Raw genomic sequence first — 18,504 nt, 5'->3', positions numbered from 1 at the left:
GGGCTGTTGGTGCCTGCACCGCTGTCCTGGTGGAAGGGGCTGGACCCGGACTGCCTGGGACAAGAGGCCAAGGCACAGACAACTGGAGGGGCTGCCTCTGCATCCTGAACCTCACCTGGCGGGCAGGAGAGCCAGGCTGGGTGTCCTTGCCTTTCTGGTCCCTCCCTGGCCCATCACCTGCTTCTCGTCCACCAATCTCATCTTTCCTGCCGGCTTGTGAGGCCCGTGCCCCACTCTGGGCCGCCTTCATCCCACGGGCACAGAGCTTGGGTCCCATGTGGAGAGGAGGCTCCACCCACGGCCTCAGGGTCAGGCGGCCTTGGCTTCAGGGAGGGGTGCATGGGAGCCAGCCCATTGGACAGGAGGCCGGGGCCTCTGGGTGAACCCCCAGGGTGGGACAGCAGTGCCCCCATGCCCCCTCCGACTCCTGAAATCCTGAGGTTGCCTGGGCCGCCGAGCCCTCCCGCAACTCCCTGGCCTGCTGGGCGGGATTTTGTGAAAGGCCTTGCCTTGGGTCATGGAAGAAAACCACGTGGTCTGTGGGGTCATCCCTGGGGCAGGCTGTGGGAGGGTGAAGGCTGCGTCCAGTGGCCAGGCCCAGCCAGGGGTCGGGAATCATGTTGGGAGTGACGCACAGATGCCGCCACACTGCTACCACCGAGAAACGCGGCGTGTGCGGGCCCACCTGGCCTCTTTAGGCCCGGCTCTGGGCTGCCCTCCAGGAAGGCCGACCTCTCCTGGGCGGGCAACACTTTCTCAGGGCCGAGTTCTGCCGGCACAGGTCGGGGCGAGGCTGGCCTTCTCGGGGCCCCTGACCGCTGGCTGCTGTGTGGTCCTGGGGCAGCTCCAGAAACACAAGCCCAGAAGACCCAGAGGCTGCCTTACGTCGGGGAAATGCGCCTATCGTCTCTCTCTTTCTCTCTGTCTCTGTCTCTCCATCTCTGTCTCTCTCTGTCTCTTTGTCTTTGTCTCTCCGTGTCTCTCCATCTCTGTCTCTCTGTCTCTGTCTCTCCATCTGTGTCTCTCCATCTCTCTCCCTCTGTCTCTCTCCATCTCTCTCCATTTCTGTCTCTCTGTCTGTCCCTCTCTCTGTCTCTGTCTCTCCATCTCTGTCTCCATCTGTCTCTCCATCTCTGTCTCCATCTCTGTCTCTCCATCTCTCTCTGTCTCTGTCTCTCTGCCTCTGTCTCTGCCTCTCTGTGTCTGTCTCTCTCTCTGTCTCTCCATCTCTATGTCTCTGTCTCTGTTTCTGTTTCTCTGTCTCCATCTGTGTCTGTCTCTGTCTCTCTGTCTCTCTTTCTCTCTCTGTCTTTCTCTCTCACTCTCTTTCCTTTTAATTAAGGGAAAAACCCCCACACAACCAAAGGGCTATGAGGCCTGTGGCTGCCGGCCGAGGAGAGGCTGCAAGGGGACCCTGGAACCCTCGCCCTCCCTAGGCCGCTCCTGTCGCGTCCTGTGGGCGGATGTGGCCCTGCTGAGTTCAGAGTCTGTCGTTTTGTCTGTCTAGAAACTGCAGGAGTCAGGAGCAGCCTTCAGTTTTCACCTAAGCAATGAGCATGTACAGCCTTTAACCCTTGGAAAATCAGAATTAAAGGATTTTACTGAAACTACTTAAACAAAGGAACTGCCTCGGCTCTGGGCTTCTGCCGCTGAGGGCGCGATTCCGGGATTCTCGTCGTTCCCCAGCAGGGTGGGGGCCACCCATGAGGAAGGTGTTTTCAGATGCTGGGACGTGGCCTTTCTGGGGGGAGGGACCCGGCAGGGCCTCAGGCTCAGCTGTTTGGAAACTGAAGCCCATTCACCAGGCGGGCAGGGGATGAGCTGGGCAGAGGCCGAGACGCAAGACCTGAGAGCAAAGTTTCTCACTTTTTTGGTTGTACAAATAACAAACTGTAGAAGACTTAAACAGATAAACCACGATAAATGAGTCCTGTGCCGGCCTTTTAAACAGATAACCCACGTGCGTTGGCGTGGCAGCTCACGCCTGGAATCCCAGTGCTGTGGGAGGCCAGGGCTCCAGGATCGCTGGTGCCCAGGAGTTTGAGACCACCCTGGGCAACATGGGGAGGCCCCATCTCTACGAAAAATATAAAAATTAGCCAGGTGTGGTGGTGTGCTTGTGGTCCCAGCTACTAGGTGGGAGGATCCCGTGAGGCCACTGCACTCTAGCCTGGGTGACAGAGCAAGACCCTGTCTCAAAAAAAAAAAAAAAAAAAAGCAATCCTGCGATTTAGAATCAGACAGTGATCATTCCAGGGCATATCTTTGTCTCCCCGCCCCCCCACCCCAGCGATTTAGAATCAGACAGTGATCATTCCAGGGCATATCTTTGTCTCCCCGCCCCCCCACCCCAGCGATTTAGAATCAGACAGTGATCATTCCAGGGCATATCTTTGTCTCCCCGCCCCCCCACCCCAGCGCAGAGGGCATCTCTGTTGTGAGCTTTGGGCTGAAAAAAATGCCTCACGCCCCTCCCAGGTGAGGGAGACACAGGTTCAGGGCGTGAACGGCTCCTCCCGTGGAAAGGACTGTGTGGCCGGCTCCCCGGGCCATGGGGGCCACTGTCCTCCACGCCACGTCCCACGCCACTTCCACCCCAGCGTGAGGACAGCAGGACCCAGGCTGCACTGCTGTGGGAGCCGTGTCGGGACTCGCAGGGCCTGGCAGGTGTTTCCCTTTGACCTGCAGGCTCAGACTTGGCAGCACTGGGCCCCCTGGTGTCCACCTGAAGCCTCCGTGGCCGCACCGTCCCCGGACCCCCAGAGGGGCAGCAAACATAGGGGTCCTGGGGAGTGTTGCTGGGGCGGGAAGGCCGGACCCCCGTGACTTGGCTGCAGCCTCTCTGGGTGTTGCTGCGGGTGTGGAGCCTGCATCTGGCTCAGTGAGAAGCATTTTTAAACTTGATTCTGCAGCCATTGCAGATTCGTGGGAAGTTGGGGGAGGCAGTGCCCCACCTGGCCCCCAGGGCTGCCCCATGGCAGCCGCCATGCCCCGGCCCCAGGCCCCAGAGGGGCTCCCTGCTGGTAGCGCCTTGCATTCTGCCTAGTACCTTCTCAACTCTCCAGACTCATTAGGGAAGCCCTGCAGGAGCTCAGGACGAACAGGTCCTCGGCTTGAAGCCGGCATGGGCTGGGAATGGTGGGGGCTCCTGGAGGCTGAACCGTCTCCATGTCTACAGGGGTCCCCCGGGCTGCGGCCCTTCGTGTACCCACGTGTCTGGTGTCTCTGTGCTGTGCTGTGATGTTGTCCTTCACATAAAGTTTTCAAGACCCATGTCCCATTGTCTGTGAAATCACAAGGTTTTACTTTATGGATTGTATGGAATAGACCTAGGGAAGGGGGACCAGTATTTGCCCAGTTTGTCAATATGCACAACAGTGAGCCTCCCTGGATGGCTGGCCCCGGTGCGATGGGTGGGGGTGGAGGCTGGACAGCTGGCCTCTGTGCGGTGGTTGGGGGGGACTGGACTGCTGGCCTCTGTGCAGTGGGTGGGGGGTGGCTAGATGGCTGACTTCTGTGCAGTGGGGAGGCTGGACGGCTGACCTCTGTGTGGCAGGGGGACAGGACGGCTGGCCTCTGGTGGGTGGTGGGGGATGCTGGACGGCTGGCCTCTGTGCAGCGGGTTGTGGGGGCTGGACAGCTGGCCGCTATGCAGTGGGTGGTGCGGGGCACTGAATGGCTGACCTCTGTGCGGTGGGTTGCGGGGGGTGCTGGATGGCTGGCCTCTGTGCAGTGGGTGGTGGGGGCTGGACGGCTGGCCTCTGTGCAGCCGGGGGGGAACTGGACGACTGGCCTCCGTGCAGTGGGTGGTGGGGGCTGGACCGCTGGCCTCTGTGCGGTGGGTGGTGGGGGCTGGACCGCTGGCCTCTGTGTGGTGGGTGGTGGGGGCTGGACGACTGGCCTCTGTGCAGTGGGTTGAAGGGGCTGGACGACTGGCCTCTGTGCGGTGGGTGGTGGGGGTCGCTGGACGGCTAGCCTCTGTGCAGTGGGTTGGAGGGCGCTGGATGGCTGGCCTTTGTGCGGTGGGTTGGGAAGGTTGGATGGCTGGTCTCTGTGCGGTGGGTTGTTGGGGCTGGACGGCTAGCCTCTGTGTGGTGGGGGGCGGGCCTCGGGCCGGCGGGCAGGCTGGAAGGTCAGCCAGGCCCTGTGGTGTCTTTAGTGAGAAACAGGAAATAAATCAAGGGGATATTCTAGAAGTTTTACCCTGGTGGTTTAGAAGTGTTTGTTTTTATTATTTGTACACAGTGTGGTGTTCTCAGTCTTGCACTCGTGTTTTTAACTGTCATGTAAAGATGCAAACAGCAGCCCAGAAAACTGCCTTGATGTAACACATCGGCAAAGACCAAGCACAGCCCCGGACTCCGGTGGGTGAGTCAGACCCACCAGCAGCGGCCTTGGTGGCGCCTGCAGGGAGCCTCGAGATGGTCACGCCTCTGATCCATGGGTCTGCACTCAGGGCGTGACCGGAGGTGTGGCCTGGGAGTTGGTTGTGTGGATGTTCGTGTCACCGACGTTTATAACAGCAGAGTCTGGCAGTACAGGGAGGATGGTCCTTGTGGTAAATGGGATGCTGTGATTAAATTGTTTCTGAATATGCTAAAGTGCTCAAAATGTGATCTTTCTTTCATAAAAAGGCCAGGTATGGTGACACGTGCCTGTAACCCCAGCACTGTGGGAGGATCCCTTGAGCCCAGGAGTTGGAGAATTGCCCTCCAGCCTAGGCAGCAGAGCGAGACCTTGTTTCTAAGAAGTAAAAAGAGAAAAAGAAAAAGAAAAGACAAAGTACAAGATTATGTATCTCATTTTGTTAAGATGCATCATTTTGTAAAAATTCTTATAGAAATACACGCAGTGGGCCGGGCGCGGTGGCTCACGCCTGTAATCCCAGCACTTTGGGAGGCTGAAGCGGGCGGATCACCTGAGGTCAGGAGTTCGAGACCAGCCTGGCCAACATGGTGAAACTGTATCTCTACTAAAAATACAAAAAATTAGCTGGTGTGGTGGTGTGCACCTGTACTCACAGCTCCTCAGGAGGCTGAGGCAGGAGAATCGCTTGAACCTGGGACACAGAGGCTGCAGTGAGCCGAGATGGCGCCAGTGAACTCCAGCCTGGGCCACAGAGTGGGACTCCATCTCAAAAAAAAAAAAAGAGAGAGAGAGACACACCGTGGCTCTGTGAGCATCGGTTACCGTCCAGACCAGGTAGACGTTGGATGCAAATTTCACCGGAGGTTTTTTTTTTTTTTTTTGGTTGCGTTGAGTGTCACTTTTTTAAAAAATTGGCTTACGTCGAAGATGACTTTGAAGTTGTTGGAATTATTCTCAGTCCTGAGCTCAGGGCTTCAGCAAGCAAGTTGCAGTTCCCAGGGCTAGGCTGGTCAGAGACCCCCCACTGAAGCACGCCTGCCCACGGGTGCCCCGGCTGTCATCCCCAGGAAGGAAGCACGTGGAGTGGAGTGGGGTGGAGCATAGGCAGCAGCGGCCCCGTCTCTGCAGCAGTGCAGGCTCCCTTCCTGCTCATTTGGGCTCTTTTGTCTGAACCAGAGACACAAATTTGTAGAGCTGCCAAATTCATGCTGAAAATTTCCAACCAAAACCAATCATCTTAATTGTCTGGATTATGATATTTATTTTGTAAATCATTCTTGCTTTAAGCCGTGCACACACTGTGTTACTAAATCTGCAGATGATTCCAGAGCCAAATGCAGTCCTGCACCACGGTCCAGGTCAATGGCGGACTTCACGTATGAGGGTTCTCGTGAGATCATGAGAGCATATTTTTACTGGACCTTTTCCGTGTTTAGATGTGTTTAGATTCACAAACCCTGACCACTGTGAGGCAGTCGCCCACGGTGTTCAGCACAGCCACACGCCGTGCAGACATGTATCGGGGAGCCGTGAGCCACATGGCTGGGGTGTGCACTGGCCACACCGAGTCGGTTCACATGAGTTCCCACGACAACAAAATGGCCTAAGGACACGTTTCTCAGAGTGTGTCCCCGTCATAAAGTGACACATGGCTGTGTTTACACAAACTTATTCTTATGTAATAGTCAACTGCAGAGTGGTTTAGACTACCTCATCTTTAGGAAATGCATCTGCCTTTAAGCAGACCAGCAGTGGGGGAGGTGGCTTTTCTGTTTTTCTTCCCTCTTCTCTCCTCTCTCTTGCTCTGTCTCTTCTCTGTGTCTTAACTTTCCTGGGAATCCGGTGAGCCCAGTTTTTTTCACTGTGTATTTTGGTTTTTTGTTTGTTTGTTTTGAGACGGAGTCTGACTCTGTCACCCAGGCTGGAGTGCAGTGGCGTGATCTCGGCTCACTGCAAGCTCCGCCTCCCGGGTTCAAGCAATTCTGCCTCAGCCTCCAGTGTGGCTGGGACTACAGGCACCCGCCACTGCGCCCAGTTAATTTTTATATTTTTAGTGGAGACGGGGTTTCACCATGTTGGCCAGGATGGTCTTGATCTCCTGACCTCAGGTGATCTGTCTGCCTCGGCCTCCCAAAGTGCTGGGATTACAGGCGTGAGTCACCGCACCCGGCTGTGAATTTTGCGTTTTATTTGTTGCTTTTTCAATTTATAGAAAAAGATAGGTACAAGGCACCTGAGACAGGCGCCGCCTCGCACCATCCACGACTTTGTTTGGTGCCTGCCTGTCCAGGAGTGGGTGTGGCCGCTGCAGAGGGGCCCTTCATTGCCCAGCCCTTCAGCTGCCCCCTCTCCCTTCCCCAGAGACTCACAGCTGGCCCCGAGCTCTGTGCAGGGAAGCCTTTCTCTAGAGGCTCTTGTCCTTCCTGTGCAGAGCCCTGGGTCCAGCCGCCTTTCCTTCCACCTGGCAGCGTTAGCAGATGCTGGGCGTCCGTGCTGATCACCTCCCGTGGGAAAGAGCTCGGACAGTGCAGCCCGCGAAGCTGCGTCTTGGAGATTCCTCTGTCAGGGAAGCGGTTGTGGCTGTCGGGGTCCACTGGGCACCCGCAGAGCCCAAAACCCCACAGAGCGGAGGTGGGTGGTGAGCCTGCCAGGTGCATCTTTGTATAAATCTATTTCTAAGTTTTCAAATTACTCTGAAGCTTCCAATGTCACAAAATATGTAGTCTTGTTAAGGAACATTTTAGGTGTTCGTATTTTTTAAAATTATGTGTTTGATTCCATTCAAGCAGCCTCCTGGACTTTTCTCTTTAAAGCAGTCTTTTCTGCCCATTGTTTTTATTTTGTTTGTTTTGAGTCAGAGTCTTGCCCTGTTGCCCAGGCTGAAGCCCATGGGATCTTGGCTCACCGCCATCTCAACCTCCCCCAGCTCAGGCAGTCCTTCCCGCTCAGCCTCCTGTGTGGCTGGGATCCTCCCCGCTCAGCCTCCTGTGTGGCTGGGACCACAGATGTGCACCACATCCTGCTCATGTTTTTATTTTTTGTTTGTTTTGTAGAGATGGGGTCTCGCCATGTTGCCCACGCTGGTCTTGAACTCCTGAGCTCAAGTGATCCGTCCCCCTTGGCCTCCCAAAGTTTTGGGATTACAGGCGTGAGCCACTGCGACTGGCCTTGGTTTTTGCTGCTGCTGCTGCTGCTGCTGCTGTTGTTGTTGTTTTTAGATGGAGTCTCGCTCTGTCGCCCAGGCTGGAGTGCAGTAGCACGATCTCGGCTCACTGCAACCTCTGCCTCTTCGGTTCAAGCAATTCTCCTGCCTCAGCCTCCAAGCAGCTGGGACTACAGGCACCCGCCACCATGCCTGGCTAATTTTTGTATTTTTAGCAGAGATGGGGTTTCACCATGTTAGCCAGGATGGTCTCAATTTCTGACCTCGTGATCCCACCACCTCGACCTCCCAAAGTGCTGGGGTTACAGGCGTGAGCCACCGTGTCCCGCCCTTGTTTTGTTTGTAGGTCACTTTGGGTTCACAGTGTGTCCTGAGGTGTGGGGGCCTTCTGGGGGCTCGGGAGGCAATTTCCTTGAACTCGCAGATGCCCCTGCTCTGAGCCTGCATCGCACGGAACCTGCCCTTCCCAAGAAGCTGCCTGCGTGTCCCATGTCTCTGTGGCTTGTACTTAAAACGGACATAGAATGACGGTCAGCAGCTCTAGGCGATAATTGAGTCCTGGCAGAGGGGCTGGTTCTGAAGATGGGGGAGTCACAGGCCCTGTGTGGAGGGTGACCTCAGGGGCCCCAGTCCACAATGCGGTCGGCGGGCCCTGGGTCTCTGCCCACATGGTGGTGAGGACAGTCGGCGGACCCTAGGTCTCTGCCCACACGGTGATGAGGACGGTCGGCAGGCCCTGGGTCTCTGCCCACATAGCGGTGAGGATGGTTGGTGGGTCCTGGGCTGGCTGTGCCCACACGGTGGTGAGGACGGTCGGCGGGCCCTGGGTCTCTGCCCACATAGCAGTGAGGACGGTCATTGGGCCCTGGGCTGGCTCTGCCCACGCAGGGTGTTGTACCTGATCTGTTGAGCAGTGCTGGTCCAGGGAGGGTCCCACCGCATCCTCCGCCTGCCTTGGCCCCTGCAGCAGGTAGTGCTGAGGAGACAGACTGAGTGGAAGAGGAGGCTGGGCCAGGGCTGCAGCGGCCACAGAGCCTTGGGCCTCCCAGAAACAGACTCTCATGGCAGAAGCGCCAGCCTCTTGCATGGGGTGGAAGGTGGTGCCTGCGTGGATGGTGCTGCGTGGGGGCAGGCCACTCCCTAGATGCGAGAACCTCTTGGGTGCACGGTGTGGCCCCCAGGAATGCTGAGACAGTCCACCTGGGCCTCCTACAGAACACAGTTGGGAAGACCCTCAGGCCGAGGTCACAGGCAGGACCTCACCTTAGCCTTTCACACCAAACATTCATCTCCTGAAAGGACAGGGGCCGTGGAGCCCCCAGCTGAGCCATGGGCTCTGAGGACAGACCCGGCACCTGTCACCCGCCGCGTCATGCGGCGCGTGTCCTCTGTGCACAGTAACCAGCAGGCTCCCAAAGCCCTCACTGTCGCACCCCGCCCTGCTGCGTTTTCTCTCACTGCCCTCCATGGACGCCCGGTTCCTCCTCCTGGCCCTCAGTCAGGCCCTTCTGTTCATCTTGCAGCAATCATGGAATCTGGGGGCTGGTGGTCTTTCACACACCATGTCTTCCAAACCCACCATTTTATAAAGGGCCCAGTTAGTCACCTGTCCAACAGCAGCCGCACAGCTGGTTCATAGCAAGGAGAGGTTTGAGCTTCCTTGTTCTTAGACCACAGCTTGTACCTCTTAGATTTTAAAAAAGATTTTCAATGAGTTCTAAAACCTGTCTTACTGGAGGGTTAAGTAACTGATAGAAGCCTGTCACGAAGGAAGAGAAGTGTGTTAAGGTTGTGCTTGGAAAATGTTTCCGTCTTAGAGAACTGGCCGGGCCATGGCCACGGGTCACGATGAGTAAGCATCGCGTCGACACGGGCTTGTCCATCTCCGTGTAGAATGTGCGCTCACTGAGGAAGTGTCCACCCAAGATGGTGATGGCTGAGCGCGGCACGTGTGGCCCGGGTGAGGTCCGTGTGGCGCTAAACGCCTCCTCTGCTCTGTTCCCTTCCAGCCCAACCCTGCCCGCCCTGGACTGGCAGCTGCCATCCCACTCGGGCCCGTACGAGCTTCGGATTGAGGTGCAGCCCAAGTCCCACCACCGAGCCCACTACGAGACGGAGGGCAGCCGGGGGGCCGTGAAGGCGTCGGCTGGAGGACACCCCATCGTGCAGGTAGGCACCGAGGCCAGACTCGCACGCCACTTGCTGTTTTGGTCCAAAAGTAACTTTAGAGCCACAGCTAACTGTGCTGAAACCACAGACTCTCCCAGCCAGGCCAGCTGAATGCTATGTCGTGGTTAGTCCTGGGCGGCTGCTCACTGCCCCTGAGCTGGAATGGGAGCGTGGCACAGCACCTCCTGCTTCCACACGTGCAGACCCTTCCTCTTTGTTTTCAGATTTGCCCAAAGCAGCTCTCGTGTCCACGGATGCTGCCTGTGGTGTGGATGTTTCAGGGGGTTGATTCTCCCCTCTCTAAAGCCTCTGAACTGCTGGGGTTCTCACCAGCAGCACCAGCCTCGCCTGGTGGGGGGCCCTGAGAAATGCAGGTTCTGTGGCCCACCAGCCCTGCGGAATCCCACACTCTGGGCTTGGGTGCTGGGGGCACCAGGGCTCAAGGTGCTTCCCGAGGAGAGGAGGAGTGACTTTCAGAGTGGGCCTGGGGCTGGCAGCCGTGTCCCTGCCGGGGTAGGCCTGTCTCCCTGGGCTCTGTGTGGCTTCCTCACCTTGCTCTCACCTTGGGGGAAAGCCACATAGAGTTAGGCTGTCCAGGGAGGTGTGTAGTGACCGCACCGGGGATGGGCAGCGTCTGCACACAGAGCCATGCCCCCCTCTGCACCCCAGGTGTTGATGTGGGTCCCGGGTAGCCATGGGTGTTGGCATTTTCTTCAGTCTCACCTGTTACCTCATCAGCCCCAGGCCCTGGGTCCACTGCTTTGGCAGCCACAGAGCAGCAAGGGTGTCCGGCCCCAGGGCTCCAGGCCATGCAGCAATGCAGAGGACGTTTTCCCAGCACACACCAACAGCAGAAAACCGGGTGCCCCAGCCCCGTTACTTAGGAAATGATGCAAGCCGGAAGGGGTGCTCAGCAGGGTGGCCCGTGTTTTTATTTTTTTCCATTTAGATAAATAGTGGAGGGAAGGCGGCCACAGGGACAAATGGCTGTTTGCCAGCGCAACAGCCGGCAGCAGGGCATTAGCAGGCAGGGTGCTGGGCGAGGCGTTTCCACCAGCACTTGCAGATGCTGTTAATGTGATGTTTGTGGCCTGTGTGCTTGATGCCAATTTGTACCTACCTTGTCGGTGCTTGAAGCAAGGAAATGCGGGAGACACCTGAGTGCACAGCGGCCAGTTTGACACTTAAAGTCTCCACCCTCCCAAGTGGGAAAGGTCAGACAGCGCTGCGCCATGCTTCGTCCCTGCAGGCCTGTACCTCCCCGTCCCTGCCTCGGTTTTCACTGACCGAAAGCCTGTTATTGCTCAGTGGAAAGGATATTAGAAGGGACAGGAAATGAGGCAGTGAAAGAAAGAGTGGAAATAAGGCAATAGAGAAATGATGGCCTCGTCCACCCCATTTGCTGTGAATTGTATCGGTGAGGGTCACCGGCCATCGCCCTTTTCACCACGTCCAGATGAGGGGCAGTTGTAGGAATCAGGTCTGTTATTTGGAGGGTAAAGTGGGACCAACAGTGTGGAGAGAGCTCTGAGGTTTTTGTCTGTCTGTTTTGTTTTTTTGTTTTTGTTTTTTTTTGAGACGAAGTCTCGCTGTCACCCAGGCTGGAGTGCAGTGGTGCGATCTCAGCTCACTGCGGCCTCTGCCTCCCGGGTTCAGGCGATTCTCCTGCTTCAGCCTCCCGAGTAGCCGGGACTACAGGCAGCCCTGGGTTTTAATGGATGTATTTTCACCTACCTGTGAGTAGCGCCGGTGCCTGGTGCCACCTGTCTCCGTGGACACGGCTCAGTGCTGGGCACTCCTCCCTGCATCTTCTGGAATCTTGTGGAATCCCATCTCTGTTCTACTGTCTGGGTGTCTTGGGCTTAGGGTGCTGAAATCTATCAATACAGATACGACTGAGAGGGTCGAGGCGTTCTGGAGGACTCAGGAAACTTGAAACAGTAATTTCAAATATCTTTAAAATGTACCCTCAAAAATTATTCCAAATCAAGTGGCCCATGTGTGAGCAGCAGCAGAATGGGAGAGGCTGGCCTTGTGTTTCCACAGAAGGAGACCTTTCCGTTGAAACGCAGGAGAAAACAGTCTCCTACATGGAAAACGTCAGGCGCTATCAGCATATCTCATTGTGAGAAATTAGTAATTTAAAGAGTTTTCAGATGTATCTGTGGCATTTATGTCTATGCAAGTGTGAGGTAAAAGCAGCTAAAAAGAGGGGGTTTTGGGGGTTTGTTTTCTCTTTCAGTTGGTGGACCACAAATTGGATAAAAATAGAATTTGTGCATAATTATAAAACAAATGAGAATAGAAAGCTCTCAGTTGCCGTGGAAGCTCCTCGGAACCGCAGACGTGCACTCACTGCCGTTGGGTTATTTTAGCACATCCTTCGACACAGCCCCTTTCCCGCTGTTCAGAAACGAGGCTCATTGCACTGGCCTGGGGGCGCGGGGGCGAGGCCGTGGGTGGTGGGCGCTGCAGGTGGCTGGTCAGAGCCACTGGGAACCACTGACACAGGAGTTTCCTGCATTTGAGAAATGCTGTTCTCTTCATTGTGAATTGTCTGTCCACTACAGCTCAAAAAGCTTGTCCATAAAATCAAAGCCCGCTGTCTCCTGCAGTGCAGCTGAGCCCTGGAGGGTAGCGGGGGGCCTGGGGAGGTGGCTGTCAGCTCTCGCGGTCAGGAGAGCACTGTGCGCCCGCACCCGGCGTCCTCGTCCTCCCACACCCTGTGTCCTCGTCCTCCCGCACCCTGTGTCCCCGTCCTCCCGCGCACGGCCTCCCCATCCTCCCGCATTTGGCCTCCCCGTCCTGCGCCCTGCGTCCCCGCCCTCCCGCACCCTACGTCCTCGTCCTCCCCATCCTCCCGTGCCCAGCGTCCCCATTCTCCCACGCCCGGCCCCCTACTCCTCCCGCACCCTGTGTCCTCGTCCTCCCGCACCTGGCCTCCCCGTCCTGCGCCCTGCGTCCCCGTCCTCCCGTGCCCAGCCTCTCCGCCCTCCCACGCCCTACGTCCTCGTCCTCCCTATCTTCCTGCGCCCTACGTCACCGTCCTCCCGCGCCCTGCGTCGCTGTCCTCCCGCACCCGGCCTCCCGTGCCCAGCGTCCCCATTCTCCCGCGCCTGGCCCCCTACTCCTACCGCGCCCGGCCTCCCCGTCCCCCCCGTCCCCCACTTCCCCCCGTTCCCATGTGTTTCGCAGCTGGGAAGCAAAGTGCATGAGTAGAACACAGCACCTTCTCTCCAGGAGGCATTCGGAGCATGGACCCCAGGTTAGGAAAGGGTGTTTGCTCCTCCGGGCAGGCGCTCGCTCTTACCTGTGGGCGCCGAGGGGCGCGAGGGACGGCCGGCATCCGGGTACCTGTGGGCGCCGAGGGGCGCGAGGGACGGCCGGCATCCGGGTACCTGTGGGCGCCGAGGGGCGCGAGGGACGGCCGGCATCCGGGTACCTGTGGGCGCCGAGGGGCGCGAGGGACGGCCGGCATCCGGGGCTCCTCCTGTTTCGGGCCTTTCCTTCAGAGGGAAGGAGGCCAGCCCCCTCCAGTGAGCACTGAGCGTGCCGCCTGCCGTCTCTGTGGGGATGACATCGTTCCCACGCCGGGGAGAGACCACCCCAGGCCAGCCCCTACTCTTGTGGCCACATTGCCATGATCACGCCATCCGCACCCTGAGGCCACCCCTGTTATGGCTGCCATGGCGCTAGACACGCCAGCATCAAAGGAACAGGGCGTGGTTGAGCCTGGAAGAGTGGGGCCCTGGAGCCATCCGCGAGGGGGTCTGGGTGGTTCAGGACGGCCGGCAGCCCCTGGCGGATGTGGTCCCTGCAGCGTCTGGTGGGCCCTCGGCCGTGGTGATGGCTGCGCCCCCTCTGCAGGGTGCGGTTTGCGGGTAAGGACCGTTCTGCCCCCATGTGTGTGAGGGGGAGGGCGGGGACGGGTCCGGAGGGCGGGGACGGGTCCGGAGGGCGGGGACGGGTCCGGCATGGGCCTCAGTGCTCCTGGGAAACCAAGGATGAAGAGGCCCGTTTGGGGCTCACCTGGCCCTGGTAGAACACGTGACCTGGACAGAGCCTCTCGGAGGGAGTGACCAGCAGCCCGGCCAGCCTCGGCTGCTGCCCGCACAGCCCCCTTGTCACTGGCCCCTCCTGCCCCCGCTCCAGCACCTTGGCCGCCAGTTCTCGGTGGGCCGGTCTGGATCTGCCCATGCTGGGACCTCGCCAGGCCGCTGGTTCCAGGGGAGGCTGAGGGGGCGTCCGCCTGCTGTCTGCTTCTCACCAGCATTTCCCGCCAGGCCTAAAAATGACACGTAGCGGGTGTTTCCCTCCAGCCTCGGCTTTCCCCCAAATCCCGGCTCACGCTGAGTGTCCTGATGGTGGCACCTCGGGCAGCCGCCACCCTCTGCCCTCCACCCTCCGCCCTGACAGCAGGCTCTGCCTGACGGTGAGGATCTCTCTGTACACACAGTCTCCTCACCCCAGAGGGCCTGTTCTGCTCTCAGCGAGGCTGGAACCGGGAGTTCACGAGTGCTGTGGGGGGCTGCTGGCTTTTCTTCTTGTCTCACCTCCTCATCCCCACACAGCCTGTGCCCTCAGTCCTGGTCACCTCGGTACGTGGGCAGCCGGCATCAGGCTGGTTCCACCAGGATGGTCTGGGGTGAGACAAGCAGTGTTCCTCCCCTTCTCTGGCCAGGGAGGGCAGAGAAGCACCGGGGTATAGCCGTTGAGGCCTTTTCACGTGACCCATTGCCTTTCCGGGCGTGAAGGTGAGGCTGGTCCTCCGCCTGCTTGTTGCCCATCGAGGGGGACCGTGGTCCCTGAGGAGACGTGGAGTCCGGCTCCCCTCTCCGTCCGAGGAGGACCTGAGCTGCGTGAGCAGCACCCGCCCTGGTCACTCTGCCTTGCTTTCCTCCTCTCTGTTTCTGGTCGCGCCTCCTTCCTTCCCTCCTGCCCTCTTCACCGTGGCCTGCAGGCCCCTCGCCCGATGTGTTCCTCACACGAGTCACCCCGTCCTCGGCCTGCGTCCTCCACTGCTCATCGCAGCTACACTCTCCTGGAGGCAGCCGGGAAGGGCCCAGGGCCCTGAGAAGATGTCTTTGCAACACGTCCCTGGCCCTCGGCTGCCACCTCCCTGGCACCCACCACTCTGTGGGGGCACGTGGACCTCTGTGGGATGTAGCCTGACCTCTGACCCAGGGGTCAAATAACTCAGGTCTGTTTACCAAGTCACCAAAATAACCTGCCCGATAGCATCTCACCCATCACACAGGAGGCCGGGTTTGTGTGAATAATTAATAGGTCACTGGAATGTGAAACGAGAAGCCTCGGCCCATTCTGAAACAGCATTTTAGGTTTGCAGCTTGTAATATCGTCAGTCAGGAGAGGGGCTGACTGAGTCCGCAAAGAGGTGAGGGCAGGTGGTCTGGGATCCTGCCTCAGCCGTGCAGTGAGAGGGGCTGGCGGGTCAGGTGAGGACCCAGGGTCGGGAGGCCAGACTGGCCCCAGGGAGGGCTCCTGGCCGTACCCCAAGCTCAGGACGCAGGGTGGAGTGGGCCCGCTGGTGCCCACGGCGGCCTCGGTGGGCCTCTCCTCCCATCGTCTGGCTTATGGGTCAACTTTGCCCCCGTAGGTCCGGAACAGATATTTTTTCTGTCATGTAAGAAACTTGACAGCTGCAGACCAAGGAGTGGAGCCCCCTGCGAGGCAGCTCCTTTCTGCTTGTTAAAATGGGCATTGGGCCGGTGGTCCTGACTAGTTCTCACTTTGTGTGGTGCCTTCCCCAGCTGGCAGGGGCTCAGGAAGTGTTCAGTACCGTGAGGAGCAGGTTCCTGAGAGCCCGTGAATACCGTGGACAGATGACCACGCACACACTATTCCACGCAGGGCCTCATCCACGCTTTCTTAAGTGGTGTGCCGCACACAGCAGCTCCTGGTTCTCCATGTCCCCTGCCAGGCAGGGCTGTTATATGGGAAAGCCCGGGAGGGTGGTTGCTGGGACACACTGTTACCTGATCAGAGCTCCGAGGCCCCACCAGGAGCTGTGCTATTGCAGAGCCTCCAACAGCAGCCACTCTGGCCCTGCCCAGGGAGTCCCGCAGAGGCCCACGCATAGGGAGGACACCATGGGGTGGAAACTAAAGTGCAGGTCTGACCACAAAACCTCACGCCATGGCACTGCTGCTGCCAAACGCCGGAGGCCTGCAAGAGGCACGGATTAATTTTTTATGGGTCTGCCTTGAAACCTAGACAACAGCCCTCTCCTCTTTCAGCAAAATTTCAGGGCAAATGACTGTCCCTTCCCTGGACTGCCAAGCACATAAACGCACAGGGAATTTCCTAGTTCCACATATGCCGTTGCTCCCGCAGCGCACGCGGCCAGGAGAGCAGACGTGGTTGCTGTCGGGCTGTGTGTGTGTGTTCCCAGGAGCAAGAACTCTCAGAAGCGCAGTGCTGAAGCCCGAGCCACCCTGAGATACGGTGTCAGCTTTTATGATGAACGAGGATTCACCATTTATTTCTTCCCTAAAGCAAAGCCCACGGGCTGTGTCTCGAGCGATGGGGACAGACGCGCGGTGCTGCTGGGAGGGTGTTCACGGGGCAGATTCGCTATGTCAGGAGAGCAACGTGGAATGAGGTCGGCCCAGCCATTCACTGCTTAAAACAGTCATGACAATATTTCAGAAAATGGGTGGAATTTTGTGGAGATTTACTGGCACAGGGAAGGCATGTGGCCTCTGGCAGGTCTGTGACACTGACTTCTAACTACCATTCCACAGCTGCGCCACCTGGAAAAAGTGGCAAAAATGTGGCCTGGGTCTCCTGACAGGCCTGGCCACTGGAGTAGGGGGTGTGCAGCTGAGACAGGAAATACGAGACACATAAGCGTCCCTAAGCCCAGACCATCAGCCTCCTCAATCTTCTATTAGTAATTTCAGAGCTTTGGCTTCTTGGTGCTTTGGGGAAATTTAAGGTGACACGTGGGCTGTGGCACAGCTGCTACTAGTGACCACTCCTAGGAGCACAGAAGGGGCTCCCAGTGGTCTTTCCTAGGTAGAGAGGGGTCTGCACACTCACTGGGACACACTGTATCCCAGCCTCAGAAAACCCACATTTGGTGCAGGTGGGTCAGGAGGGGTGGACACATCACCTGGAGACCACATGAGAAGCGGCCACCTGTGGCAACCATCACCCGGTGGGGAGACGGCACCCTAGCGGCTCTCGTGTGGGGCCTGGTCCTTCCTCGCTGCCTGAGCAATGGGCCCTGCTTCCCCGTAGACACCATGGTGCCCCTGGGCCACACCCAGCAGGTGTCCAGTGACTGCAGGTGATGTTGGCCACGGAAGGTCCCTGCTCGTTTCTCCAAGGACCTGGGGCTGTGACCCAGCTGGGTTCTCCCGGGAAAGAGCAGCTGCTGGCTGCGCTGCCCAGTGCTGAGGGTGGCAGCCATTTCTGTAGCCTCCCAGGTTTGTGCCCTGCTGTGTCTGACTAGCTCTGGAGTCCAAGGTTTCTGTGTCAGTGTCGTTTCTAAGAGGAACGAGACATGGTTTCAGAGACACTCCTCTGAGGAGCTGCTGGGTGGGACGGCTGCTTGCTTTCTTTGTGATGTTGGTGGCTGTTCCTTGCCCGGGCCCTGCCCGGGCCCTGCCCAGGCCAGATGTGGGAGTGGCGGCTGGGAGTGTCCGTGGATGTGTGCCCATCTGGGCCTGGCTCCTGTCCGTGGACCTGCCTCAAGCCATACCCCCCGCCTTCAGGGAGGACACTGGGCATTGTCTGTGGACAGAGGTGCTTTGCTGGGGACAGCACAGACGGCCCCTGGGCCCTGCAGAGCTGAGACACACCATCGTCCGCACTTGGAGCACATAGGTTGGCCAGGTCTCACCCTGTGAGGCTCCCCGAGGCCATGTTCTAGGGAAATAGGTTTCACCCGGAGATTGGGGAGCACAGGGCTGTGGCACTGTGGGGTGCGGGCCCCAGAGGAGGGGCAGGGGTGCTGCTGGATGGTGGCTCTTCCACCCCGGGATTCCTCGGGCCCTTCATCCCTGTGTGTCTGGACTGAGTGTCAGTGTAGCTCTTGGGCTCTGGAGGTGCACATGGCTGCTGGGCGGGCGGCGCTCCTGGGCCTCTCTCCCCCATGGTTTCAGTTTTGGTGTGTTTGAGCCACTGACCAGCAGGCTTGGGGGCCATTCTGGAGCTGGGAGGGCTTGTCGGGGAGGCAGGATGAACAGGGGCTGCTTGCCCGTCCTCAGGCCACCCTGCCAGCTCCTTGACATGTCTCCCTGAGATCAGCCAGGGCACCCCGGCTGTGGGTGGGCCATGCCCAGAGCCCATCAGGCCCTGCCGGGGTAGAGTCGGAGGAGGCTCTGAGCGGAAACCACCTCGCTTCTGACAAAGGACAAGCTCTCCTGCCGCTTGGTGTCGGGCGACGCGACTCTCAGTGGCACGGATGTCTCTAGAAGGTTGCCGTTTCTCCCTTCGTAGCCGTGGGCCGTGGATTCTATATGCTCCTGGCCTGGGGTCGCGGGGTCACGGCATTTCCCACTTGCCTGTTTCAGGAGTTCCATTTTAGGTGATTCTTCCTCCATAGAAGGTCGAGGCTTCTCAGTGTGGATTGATTAGATTTAATTAAATCTAAATGTGGTATTTCGGGGCAGAATCTTCTTCAGCCGAAGTGAGCGTGGCTGTCTCTTCTCCGGGCGCTTCCAGGTGCGTTGGTGCCCTGCACCCTCCACCTCGGTGCCCTGGCCCCGCGGCCCTGTCGGCACTCTGGTGAGTCTGGGGTTCGCTCTGGTGAGTCTGGGGTTCGTGCCGAGCGCCAT

General features: G+C 58.4%; 1 protein-coding gene and 1 long non-coding RNA gene across 6 annotated transcripts in view; one reads left to right on the top strand and one right to left on the bottom strand.

Moving 5' to 3' along the window:
- The window catches only part of LOC105489353 (nuclear factor of activated T cells 1), a 126,176-nt gene that overhangs the window by 27,000 nt on the left and 80,672 nt on the right, over window positions 1-18,504 (top strand). For 4 of the 5 annotated variants that reach the window (XM_071085824.1, XM_071085822.1, XM_071085825.1 and 1 more), the window contains exon 3: window positions 9,541-9,700. In XM_071085824.1, coding sequence (XP_070941925.1) covers window positions 9,541-9,700 — 160 coding nt within the window. Of the gene's footprint in view, window positions 1-9,540; window positions 9,701-13,149; window positions 13,582-18,504 lie in introns of those variants that run through there. The other variant, XM_071085826.1, reaches the window with a different exon arrangement.
- Window positions 4,608-13,065, bottom strand: LOC139360124 (uncharacterized). The gene is made up of 3 exons (XR_011617256.1): window positions 13,011-13,065; window positions 11,435-11,577; window positions 4,608-4,743 (listed from the first exon to the last, which is right to left on the bottom strand). It is a non-coding gene; the product is annotated as an uncharacterized lncRNA (long non-coding RNA).

This window comes from Macaca nemestrina, chromosome 19 (genome assembly GCF_043159975.1).
Source record: "Macaca nemestrina isolate mMacNem1 chromosome 19, mMacNem.hap1, whole genome shotgun sequence".
NCBI lineage: Eukaryota > Metazoa > Chordata > Mammalia > Primates > Cercopithecidae > Macaca > Macaca nemestrina.
Note: the sequence above shows the minus strand (reverse complement) of the source record. Positions and strands in the feature narration are given on the sequence as shown.